The sequence below is a fragment of the Andrena cerasifolii genome, unplaced genomic scaffold (genome assembly GCF_050908995.1).
Source record: "Andrena cerasifolii isolate SP2316 unplaced genomic scaffold, iyAndCera1_principal scaffold0607, whole genome shotgun sequence".
NCBI classification, from domain to species: domain Eukaryota; kingdom Metazoa; phylum Arthropoda; class Insecta; order Hymenoptera; family Andrenidae; genus Andrena; species Andrena cerasifolii.
Window position 1 is genome coordinate 23,800 of NW_027485500.1, and position 11,796 is coordinate 35,595.

General features: G+C 49.2%; 1 protein-coding gene across 1 annotated transcript; it reads left to right on the forward strand.

The window, feature by feature from the left end:
* Positions 1–5,508: 5,508 nt before the first annotated feature.
* LOC143378149 (uncharacterized) lies at positions 5,509–10,164 on the forward strand (the record flags this gene model as incomplete). Its single annotated transcript, XM_076829963.1, has 2 exons — positions 5,509–5,661; positions 5,796–10,164. Coding segments are annotated over exons 1-2 (4,522 nt in total), but the record flags the coding sequence as incomplete, so codon positions are not given.
* Between the last annotated feature and the right edge of the window lie 1,632 nt (positions 10,165–11,796).

Sequence of the window (11,796 nt, forward strand, 5' to 3'; positions counted from 1 at the left end):
CTTATTGGCAACTATAAGGCGATGCCTTTGAAGCTGAAAATTAGTATACCTCTTTCCACTTCATGTTCTCCTGATATATTGGCCAAAATTTGGCAAAAATTTTCATAATGCACAAAATTGGGCTTTGTAACAGGAGAACATGCCGTCGAAAGAGATGGCACAAAGTAACGTCTCCGGAGAGCAAATCAAAGAGCGAGAAGTTGCGCAGACGTTTCCAGACTGTGACTGTTTAACGAAGAGACGCAGAAAATTTCGAACGCCTCTTGAAAGGCCTCCGCCTCTAATTTGCAACTTTAAGGATATGCCTTTGAAGCTGAAATTTAGTATACCTCTTTCCACTTCATGTTCCCCTGATATATTGGCCAAAATCTGGCAAAAATTTTCATAATGCACAAAATTGGGCATTGTAACAGGAGAACATGCCGTCGAAAGAGATGGCACAAAGTAACGGCTCCGGAGAGCAAATCAAAGAGCGAGAAGTGGCGCAGATGTTTCGAGACAGTGACTGCTTAACGAAGAGACGCAGAATTTTCGAACGCCTCATGAAAGGCCTCCGCCTCTAATTTGCAACTTTAAGGCGATGCGTTTGAAGCTGAAATTTAGTATACCTCTTTCCACTTCATGTTCTCCTGATATATTGGGCAAAATCTGCCGAAAATTATCAGAATGCACAAAATTGGGCTTTGTAACAGGAGAACATTCTGTCGAAAGAGATGGCACAAAGTAACGGCTCCGGAGAGCAAATCAAAGAGCAAGAAGTGGCGCAGATGTTTCGAGACAGTGACTGTTTAACGAAGAGACGCAGAATTTTCGAACGCCTCTTGAAAGGCCTCCGCCTCTTATTGGGAACTTTAAGGCGATGCCTTTGAAGCTGAAATTTAGTATACCTCTTTCCACTTCATGTTCTCCTGATATATTGGCCAAAATTTGGCAAAAATTTTCATAATGCACAAAATTGGGCTTTGTAACAGGAGAACATGCCGTCGAAAGAGATCGCACAAAGTAACATCTCCGGAGAGCAAATCAAAGAGCGAGAAGTGGCGCAGACGTTTCCAGACTGTGACTGTTTAACGAAGAGACGCAGAATTTTCGAACGCCTCTTGAAAGGCCTGTGCCTCTTATTGGCAACTTTAAGGCGATGCCTTTGAAGCTGAAATTTAGTATACCTCTTTCCACTTCATGTTCCCCTGATATATTGGCCAAAATCTGGCGAAAATTATCAGAATGCACAAAATTGGGCTTTGTAACAGGAGAACATGCCGTCGAAAGAGATGGCACAAAGTAACGTCTCCGGAGAGCAAATCTAAGAGCGAGAAGTGGCGCAGACGTTTCCAGACTGTGACTGTTTAACGAAGAGACGCAGAATTTTCGAACGCCTCTTGAAAGGCCTCCGCCTCTAATTTGCAACTTTAAGGATATGCCTTTGAAGCTGAAATTTAGTATACCTCTTTCCACTTCATGTTCCCCTGATATATTGGCCAAAATCTGGCAAAAATTTTCATAATGCACAAAATTGGGCATTGTAACAGGAGAACAAGCCGTCGAAAGAGATGGCACAAAGTAACGGCTCCGGAGAGCAAATCAAAGAGCAAGAAATGGCGCAGATGTTTCGAGACAGTGACTGTTTAACGAAGAGACGCAGAACTTTCGAACGCCTCTTGAAAGGCCTCCGCCTCTAATTTGCAACTTTAAGGATATGCCTGTGAAGCTGAAATTTAGTATACCTCTTTCCACTTCATGTTCCCCTGATATATTGGCCAAAATCTGGCGAAAATTTTCAGAATGCACAAAATTGGGCTTTGTAACAGGAGAACATGCCGTCGAAAGAGATGGCACAAAGGAACGTCTCCGGAGAGCAAATCAAAGAGCGAGAAGTTGCGCAGACGTTTCCAGACTGTGACTGTTTAACGAAGAGACGCAGAATTTTCGAACGCCTCTTGAAAGGCCTCCGCCTCTAAATTGCAACTTTAAGGATATGCCTTTGAAACTGAAATTTAGTATACCTCTTTCCACTTCATGTTCCCCTGATATATTGGCCAAAATCTGGCAAAAATTTTCATAATGCACAAAATTGGGCATTGTAGCAGGAGAACATGCCGTCGAAAGAGATGGCACAAAGTAACGGCTCCGGAGAGCAAATCAAAGAGCAAGAAGTGGCGCAGATGTTTCGAGACAGTGACTGTTTAACGAAGAGACGCAGAATTTTCGAACGCCTCTGAAAGGCCTCCGCCTCTAATTTGCAACTTTAAGGATATGCCTTTGAAGCTGAAATTTAGTATACCTCTTTCCACTTCATGTTCCCCTGATATATTGGCCAAAATCTGGCAAAAATTTTCATAATGCACAAAATTGGGCATTGTAACAGGAGAACATGCCGTCGAAAGAGATGGCACAAAGTAACGGCTCCGGAGAGCAAATCAAAGAGCGAGAAGTGGCGCAGATGTTTCGAGACAGTGACTGCTTAACGAAGAGACGCAGAATTTTCGAACGCCTCATGAAAGGCCTCCGCCTCTAATTTGCAACTTTAAGGCGATGCGTTTGAAGCTGAAATTTAGTATACCTCTTTCCACTTCATGTTCCCCTGATATATTGGCCAAAATCTGGCGAAAATTTTCAGAATGCACAAAATTGGGCTTTGTAACAGGAGAACATGCCGTCGAAAGAGATGGCACAAAGGAACGTCTCCGGAGAGCAAATCAAAGAGCGAGAAGTGGCGCAGACGTTTCCAGACTGTGACTGTTTAACGAAGAGACGCAGAATTTTCGAACGCCTCTTGAAAGGCCTCCGCCTCTAAATTGCAACTTTAAGGATATGCCTTTGAAACTGAAATTTAGTATACCTCTTTCCACTTCATGTTCCCCTGATATATTGGCCAAAATCTGGCAAAAATTTTCATAATGCACAAAATTGGGCATTGTAGCAGGAGAACATGCCGTCGAAAGAGATGGCACAAAGTAACGGCTCCGGAGAGCAAATCAAAGAGCAAGAAGTGGCGCAGATGTTTCGAGACAGTGACTGTTTAACGAAGAGACGCAGAATTTTCGAACGCCTCTTGAAAGGCCTCCGCCTCTAATTTGCAACTTTAAGGATATGCCTTTGAAGCTGAAATTTAGTATACCTCTTTCCACTTCATGTTCCCCTGATATATTGGCCAAAATCTGGCAAAAATTTTCATAATGCACAAAATTGGGCATTGTAACAGGAGAACATGCCGTCGAAAGAGATGGCACAAAGTAACGGCTCCGGAGAGCAAATCAAAGAGCGAGAAGTGGCGCAGATGTTTCGAGACAGTGACTGTTTAACGAAGAGACGCAGAATTTTCGAACGCCTCTTGAAAGGCCTCCGCCTCTAAATTGCAACTTTAAGGATATGCCTTTGAAACTGAAATTTAGTATACCTCTTTCCACTTCATGTTCCCCTGATATATTGGCCAAAATCTGGCGAAAATTTTCAGAATGCACAAAATTGGGCTTTGTAACAGGAGAACATGCCGTCGAAAGAGATGGCACAAAGGAACGTCTCCGGAGAGCAAATCAAAGAGCGAGAAGTGGCGCAGACGTTTCCAGACAGCGACTGTTTAACGAAGAGACGCAGAATTTTCGAACGCCTCTTGAAAGGCCTGTGCCTCTTATTGGCAACTTTAAGGCAATGCCTTTGAAGCTGAAATTTAGTATACCTCTTTCCACTTCATGTTCTCCTGATATATTGGCCAAAATCTGGCGAAAATATTCAGAATGCACAAAATTGGGCTTTGTAACAGGAGAACATGCCGTCGAAAGAGATGGCACAAAGTAACGGCTCCGGAGAGCAAATCAAAGAGCAAGAAGTGGCGCAGATGTTTCGAGACAGTGACTGTTTAACGAAGAGACGCAGAATTTTCGAACGCCTCTTGAAAGGCCTCCGCCTCTTATTGGCAACTATAAGGCGATGCCTTTGAAGCTGAAAATTAGTATACCTCTTTCCACTTCATGTTCTCCTGATATATTGGCCAAAATTTGGCAAAAATTTTCATAATGCACAAAATTGGGCTTTGTAACAGGAGAACATGCCGTCGAAAGAGATGGCACAAAGTAACGTCTCCGGAGAGCAAATCAAAGAGCGAGAAGTTGCGCAGACGTTTCCAGACTGTGACTGTTTAACGAAGAGGCGCAGAAAATTTCGAACGCCTCTTGAAAGGCCTCCGCCTCTAATTTGCAACTTTAAGGATATGCCTTTGAAGCTGAAATTTAGTATACCTCTTTCCACTTCATGTTCCCCTGATATATTGGCCAAAATCTGGCAAAAATTTTCATAATGCACAAAATTGGGCATTGTAACAGGAGAACATGCCGTCGAAAGAGATGGCACAAAGTAACGGCTCCGGAGAGCAAATCAAAGAGCGAGAAGTGGCGCAGATGTTTCGAGACAGTGACTGCTTAACGAAGAGACGCAGAATTTTCGAACGCCTCATGAAAGGCCTCCGCCTCTAATTTGCAACTTTAAGGCGATGCGTTTGAAGCTGAAATTTAGTATACCTCTTTCCACTTCATGTTCTCCTGATATATTGGGCAAAATCTGCCGAAAATTATCAGAATGCACAAAATTGGGCTTTGTAACAGGAGAACATTCTGTCGAAAGAGATGGCACAAAGTAACGGCTCCGGAGAGCAAATCAAAGAGCAAGAAGTGGCGCAGATGTTTCGAGACAGTGACTGTTTAACGAAGAGACGCAGTGTTCAAGAAAAATAGTACTTATTGCGCCATCTCCCGAGCCCGAGTTAACTCAGGCGTGGTGACGCAATATTCTATCCCCCCTTGTTCATGTGGAGCATCGATCTTATCTCCCTTCCATCGATCGGCGATCGATGGAAGGGGGAGAGCACGCGGATTCGAGGAAATCGAGCGAGATTTCCTCGATCTACTTGTCGACGAGCCCTACGAGAGGTAATACCTGTAAAACGCTTTGCCTGCTTCGCTTGAATTGCTTAAATCGCTTGCTTGCTACGAGAATCGGGCCGATTCCGCGTGCTTCGCGCTGTTTAAGAACTGGTTAATCGTGCCGGGGAACCAGTACCGCTTATATTAAATTCAAAGCAATAATTGTTTAATAATTGTGCCCTATAACGCTTTATTGTATTATACTGTAAATAGACTTATATTTAAGATTACATTTAGTGCTTAAGTCAAAGACAGCTCCCACGCGAGTATCCCGATCCTGCGACGCGAGTGATCCGAAACTTTGCTAACATTTTTTGGTCCTTCGAGCCGGAGCAGCGCCGTTGGAGTCTGTAGTTCTGGAACGTTCGGGATTCCTCGCGAGTGTTGTGGGTAACCGTCGCGCGTGACCTCTGAAACAATGAGCCATTTGATAACGAGTCAACGCGACCTTAAAGGTCGAATCTCGCGTGCGTTCGAAAATTTAAAGAAATTAGGAGCAAATAACTGGAACAAAGCCAACGTATCTACGAGGCTAGAGGCTCTCCGCAAAAATTGGGCTAAATTTGAGGCACAGCATGACCAATTACTTGCCATGGCTGAGGACTCGGAAGTCGTAGGCGATCCGTATTGGAGGGAAGATCAACCAGCAGAAACGGAAGAGATCTTCCTCGTGCAAGAGGCTCTCTTGGTAGGAAAATTAGAGGAGCTTACCAGAGAGGAACGGCTGTGGCCCGAGCCCTGGAACGTTTGTCCATGGACGAGCCGGGCCACGTGGCAGCTACGGGGATCGTCCGTTCAAAGGCCTCGCTACCGCGGATCCCCTTACCGAATTTCGATGGTCAATATAAAGACTGGCCATCTTTCCAAGGACTATTCCAGTCCCTCGTCGTCCGAGACACGACTTTGTCGGACGCTGAGCGTCTACACTATCTGCGGGGCACTCTTAAAGGCGATGCGGCCAAACTCCTTCGTAATCTACCGGTGCGGGAGGAGAATTTCGAAGCTGCATGGAAATTGCTGGAAGACCGTTACGATAATCAGCGGTTATCGGTAAAGGCATTGATGGCGGCCATTTTCGGCTTACCTTCACTAACACGAGAGTCAGGGCCTGACCTCAAAGACTTCTACTACACGTTGTGCGATTCGGTGGAGGCCCTCGCAGCCCTGAAGAGGCCCTATGATGCCAGCGGCGATTGGCTCGTGCATCTGGTCATAGAAAGACTCGATCCCCAATCCAGGCGCGAATGGGAGACACAGCTTGGCAAGACAAAGACTCCCTCGACCTTCCAGCAGCTGAAGGACTTTTTAGAGGGACGCGTTAATACCGTGGAGGCCTTGGAAGAGCAGCGTGGTGGTCCAGCGGGAAAGTCGACGAAGCTACCTGGAACACAAAGAAACGCCAAGGTTCACCAGGTGAGCAAATCCAAAGGCTCTTCTGACCAGTGCAGTCTCTGTGGCGCTAGTCATTTTATTCTGTTTTGTGCTGACTATAAGGCTAAGGGTCCGAAAGAACGTAAAGAAGTCCTGCTAGCTAAACGCCTTTGCTTTAATTGCTTGGGGAGACATCGCGTCGCCGACTGTAAATGCGACAAACGGTGTCAGGAGTGCCAGCAAAGGCACCATACTTCGATTCACGAAGCGACCTCCATTCGTGCTCCAGCCGAGACTTCGGAAGTCTCAGTAAATTTGGGGAAATCCAGAACAAAGGAGAGCCTCCCTCGCGCCGCGGTGTGCTTCCCACCTGTTTTATTAGCTACCGCCAGGATAGTAGTGCGTTCCCGGGACGGCGAGCCAAGATTAGTGAGGGCTCTGATTGATCAAGGCAGTGAAGTCTCGTTAGCTACGGAAGCTTTGGTACAACTGCTACGACTACCAAGGCGACCCTCGAATATACACTTAATTGGCATCGGCAACCAGCGAAAGGAGCGAGTGCGTGGAAGCATACAACTGGAGTTCACGCCACATGGAGGCGACGGCTCACGGCAGATCACCACGGCTTTGGTGCTGCCACGTATTACGGCCTATTCTCCACAGGTCAAGCAGTCAATAAATGTTTGGACTCACCTCCAAGGTCTACCGCTGGCTGATCCGGACTTCACTGCTGGCACCCAGATCGATGTCCTGTTGGGTGCCGACGTCTACTCCATGATCTTGGAGGACGGCGTTCGCAAGGGGCAAGAGGGTGAGCCCATTGCCCAAAAGACGACTTTGGGTTGGATTATATCCGGCCTTGCTACCACGGCCAATCCAGACATACCGCGTGCTTCGAACGGGCTCGTCACGCTGAAGTGTACGATGGAAGATGACCTCGTCCCGATGGTCCAACGGTTCTGGGAACAAGAAGAAGTGAGGGTGACGACTACCTTCAATGCTGAGGACCAGGAGTGCGAGGATTACTTTGCGACCACTCACCAGCGTCTTCCGTCCGGGCGTTATATGGTGCGCCTCCCCTTCAAGGAGACGCAAGGACTGGGCGAGTCTCGAGCCGGGGCCGTCCGAATGCTTCAACGGATGGAGGCCAAGAGCAGTCGGAACACCGCTTTCAAGGAGGCCTACCAGTCGTTCCTGCGTGAGTATGAGGAATTAAGGCATATGTCTAAGACCGATAAACTTTGCCCAGATGGCGAGAGCTATTACCTGCCGCACCACGGCGTGCTAAAAGAGAACAGCACTACCACGAAGCTTCGGGTGGTGTTCAATGGCTCCTACGCTACCAGCTCAGGGAAGTCACTGAACGACCTCCTCATGGTGGGACCCAACTTGCTACCGGGTCTTCTACGAGTGTTACTGCGGTGGCGAGTACATCGGATTTGCTTGACTGCCGATATTGAAAAGATGTTTCGCCAAATTATCATGCACCCTGACGACCGCCGTTTTCAAAGGCTGCTTTGGCGACGACAAGAAGACGAAGCAATCAGCGATTACGAGCTGAATACTGTTACTTACGGCCTGGCCTGTGCTCCCTACCTGGCCATTCGCACGCTGCGACAACTGGCTCAGGATGAACGCTCCAGGTTTCCAAGGGCTGCTGCGATCCTGGAAAGGGATGTTTACATGGACGATGTGCTTACTGGAGCCGACGGAAAAGAGGAGGCACGCAAGATCCAAGAGGAGCTGTGTCTACTCTGCAGGGCGGGCGGCTTTAATTTAAGGAAGTGGGTGTCTAACTCTCCCACCTTACTGAAGGAGCTCCCAGGCGAAGAGGTCCCATCGGCCGTCAACTGGGAGGAAGGCACACTCCACACGGCTTTGGGCGTCCATTGGAACGTGCGCGAGGACGAGTTCCGAGTCCGGGTAGTGGAGGATCATGCTACCCCAGTCGTTACCCGTCGCACAGTCCTCTCCCGCATCGCTCGAATCTTCGATCCTCTGGGATTTCTGGCGCCGGTAACTGTAACAGCAAAGATATTTTTGCAATCACTTTGGCTGTTGAAAATAGATTGGGACACCACGCTACCGCCAGCGGCCGGACGAGAGTGGACCCAATATGTAGCGGATTTGCCGAGCCTGGCAGAGGTCAGAGTGCCACGCTGGCTAGGACTTCACCCCAGGGTCAAGCATCTGGAGCTCCACGGATTTGCGGACGCTTCAGAGAGAGCCTTCGCCGCCGTGGTATATCTACGAGTCGTGGACGACGACGACCACGCGCAGGCGCACTTGATCACCTCCAAAACGAAGGTGGCTCCACTACAGCGAGTCACGCTCCCAAGGCTCGAGTTGTGCGCTGCTGCTCTGCTGAGCCGTCTGGTGACCGTCACGAAGGGGGCCATGGAATGGGACAGCGTCCCGACACACCTATGGAGCGATTCAAGGATCGTACTGGACTGGATACGAGGCCATCCGTCACGGTGGAAAACTTACGTAGCGAATCGGGTGGCGGATATCCAGCGGGAGCTGCCGGAGGCACGGTGGCATCATGTGGCAGGGAGCGAGAACCCTGCGGACTGCGCTTCAAGGGGCTTGCCACCCAATCAACTACCGAGCTTTGACTTGTGGTGGAGGGGACCAGCCTGGCTCACCGGACCCCCTCACTGGTTGAACGACACTACAAACCAGGAGGAGGTTACAGATCTGGAGGCCAGAGTCGTGTCGAACCTGGCCACTAGTGATAAAGAGGTTGCACACAATTACCTCTTAAACGCTTATTCTTCCATTCAGCGCCTCCTGAGGATAACGGCCTGGTGTCTACGCTGGACGACACACCGATCCCCCCGAGGAGGCCGGGACCCGTGCTTGTCACCCGCTGAAGTCGAGGCCGCGCGGGCGCGCTGGATCAGGGTGATTCAGCGCCAGGAGTTTCGGGAGGACTGCCACCAACTGCTACAGGGAACCCCGCTGACGAGTCGCAGTAAGCTGCTACGACTCACACCCTTCTTAGATTCCCAAGGGCTACTGCGGGTCGGTGGGCGGTTGAAGCACGCTGCGCTGGCCTCCTGGGAGAAGCACCCCATCATCCTGCCAAAGGAAGGTCACTTCACGGAGCTGTTAATTGACGAAGCGCACCGAAGAACGCTACATGGAGGGACGCAACTTACCTTGGCGGCTTTACGACAAAGGTATTGGATATTGCAGGGTCGACAGAGAGTCAAGGCCCATATTCATCGCTGCGTCACTTGTCTCCGCTGGAGGGCATCGCCAGGACAACAGTTGATGGGAAACTTACCTGCTTACCGGGTCACGCCAGCCCGGCCGTTTCTACAAGTGGGCTTGGACTATGCTGGGCCCTTCACACTGTTGGCTTCCCGAGGCAGGGGTCAACGAACACACAAGGGTTATGTGGCCGTGTTTGTGTGTTTAACCACTCGTGCCGCCCACTTGGAGGTCGTATCTGATTATAGCACCGAGGCCTTCCTTGCAGCACTGCGACGCTTTACCGCGAGGCGAGGTCTCTGTTCCACCATCCACAGCGACCGAGGCACCAATTTTGTCGGGGCAGCACGGGAGCTGCGCGATAACCTGGAACCTCTGCGCAGCACAAGTGAGGTTATGCAGGCCCATCTACTAGGCGACGGCATTACTTGGCGATTCAACCCACCTGCAGCCCCGCACTTCGGGGGGATTTGGGAGGCGGCCGTGAAGGCCACAAAGCACCATCTGAGGAGGGTCGTCGGCGATCAGCATCTCACCTATGAAGAGATGACGACCCTGCTTGCCCAAATTGAAGCGTGCTTGAACTCACGACCTCTGCAACCGCTGAGCGACGACCCGGGAGATGTCACGGCCCTCACACCAGGGCATTTCTTGATTGGTGACGCACTACTTGCCGTTCCCGATCCACCGGTGGAAGACGTCCCCAGGTCACGCTTGTCCCGATGGCATCTACTGCAGCAGATGAGACTGCAGTTTTGGCGTAGTTGGTCGCGCGAGTATCTACAGTCACTCCAAGCCCGCAATAAATGGACGCGACCTCACCCCCAACCACGAGTTGGGGATCTTTGTATCCTGAAGAATGAGCTTTTGCCACCCAACAAGTGGCCACTTGCACGAGTCACGCGATTGATCCCCGGGCCGGATGGATTGACACGTGTTGCCCATGTAAAGACCTCGCGATCGGAATTCGTCAGACCAATCGTCAAGCTAATTTACTTACCGCATGTTCAGGTCGCCGAAACGACGAATTCCACTTCAGATACACACCACTAATTCACAACCGGATCTAAATCGATGAACGATCTCCCCATGGACAGGGCGGTGGCGCCGCGAGCCGCGAGCGATCACGCCATAGCGTCCCAGCCAATCCACGTTACATTCATTCATCGAACGATGAATGGCGGGCGGGAATGTTCAAGAAAAATAGTACTTATTGCGCCATCTCCCGAGCCCGAGTTAACTCAGGCGTGGTGACGCAATATTCTATCCCCCCTTGTTCATGTGGAGCATCGATCTTATCTCCCTTCCATCGATCGGCGATCGATGGAAGGGGGAGAGCACGCGGATTCGAGGAAATCGAGCGAGATTTCCTCGATCTACTTGTCGACGAGCCCTACGAGAGGTAATACCTGTAAAACGCTTTGCCTGCTTCGCTTGAATTGCTTAAATCGCTTGCTTGCTACGAGAATCGGGCCGATTCCGCGTGCTTCGCGCTGTTTAAGAACTGGTTAATCGTGCCGGGGAACCAGTACCGCTTATATTAAATTCAAAGCAATAATTGTTTAATAATTGTGCCCTATAACGCTTTATTGTATTATACTGTAAATAGACTTATATTTAAGATTACATTTAGTGCTTAAGTCAAAGACAGCTCCCACGCGAGTATCCCGATCCTGCGACGCGAGTGATCCGAAACTTTGCTAACACGCAGAATTTTCGAACGCCTCTTGAAAGGCCTCCGCCTCTTATTGGGAACTTTAAGGCGATGCCTTTGAAGCTGAAATTTAGTATACCTCTTTCCACTTCATGTTCTCCTGATATATTGGCCAAAATTGGGCAAAATTTTCATAATGCACAAAATTGGGCTTTGTAACAGGAGAACATGCCGTCGAAAGAGATCGCACAAAGTAACATCTCCGGAGAGCAAATCAAAGAGCGAGAAGTTGCGCAGACGTTTCCAGACTGTGACTGTTTAACGAAGAGACGCAGAATTTTCGAACGCCTCTTGAAAGGCCTGTGCCTCTTATTGGCAACTTTAAGGCGATGCCTTTGAAGCTGAAATTTAGTATACCTCTTTCCACTTCATGTTCCCCTGATATATTGGCCAAAATCTGGCGAAAATTATCAGAATGCACAAAATTGGGCTTTGTAACAGGAGAAACATGCCGTCGAAAGAGATGGCACAAAGTAACGGCTCCGGAGAGCAAATCAAAGAGCAAGAAATGGCGCAGATGTTTCGAGACAGTGGACTGTTTAACGAAGAGACGCAGAATTTTCGAACGCCTCTTGA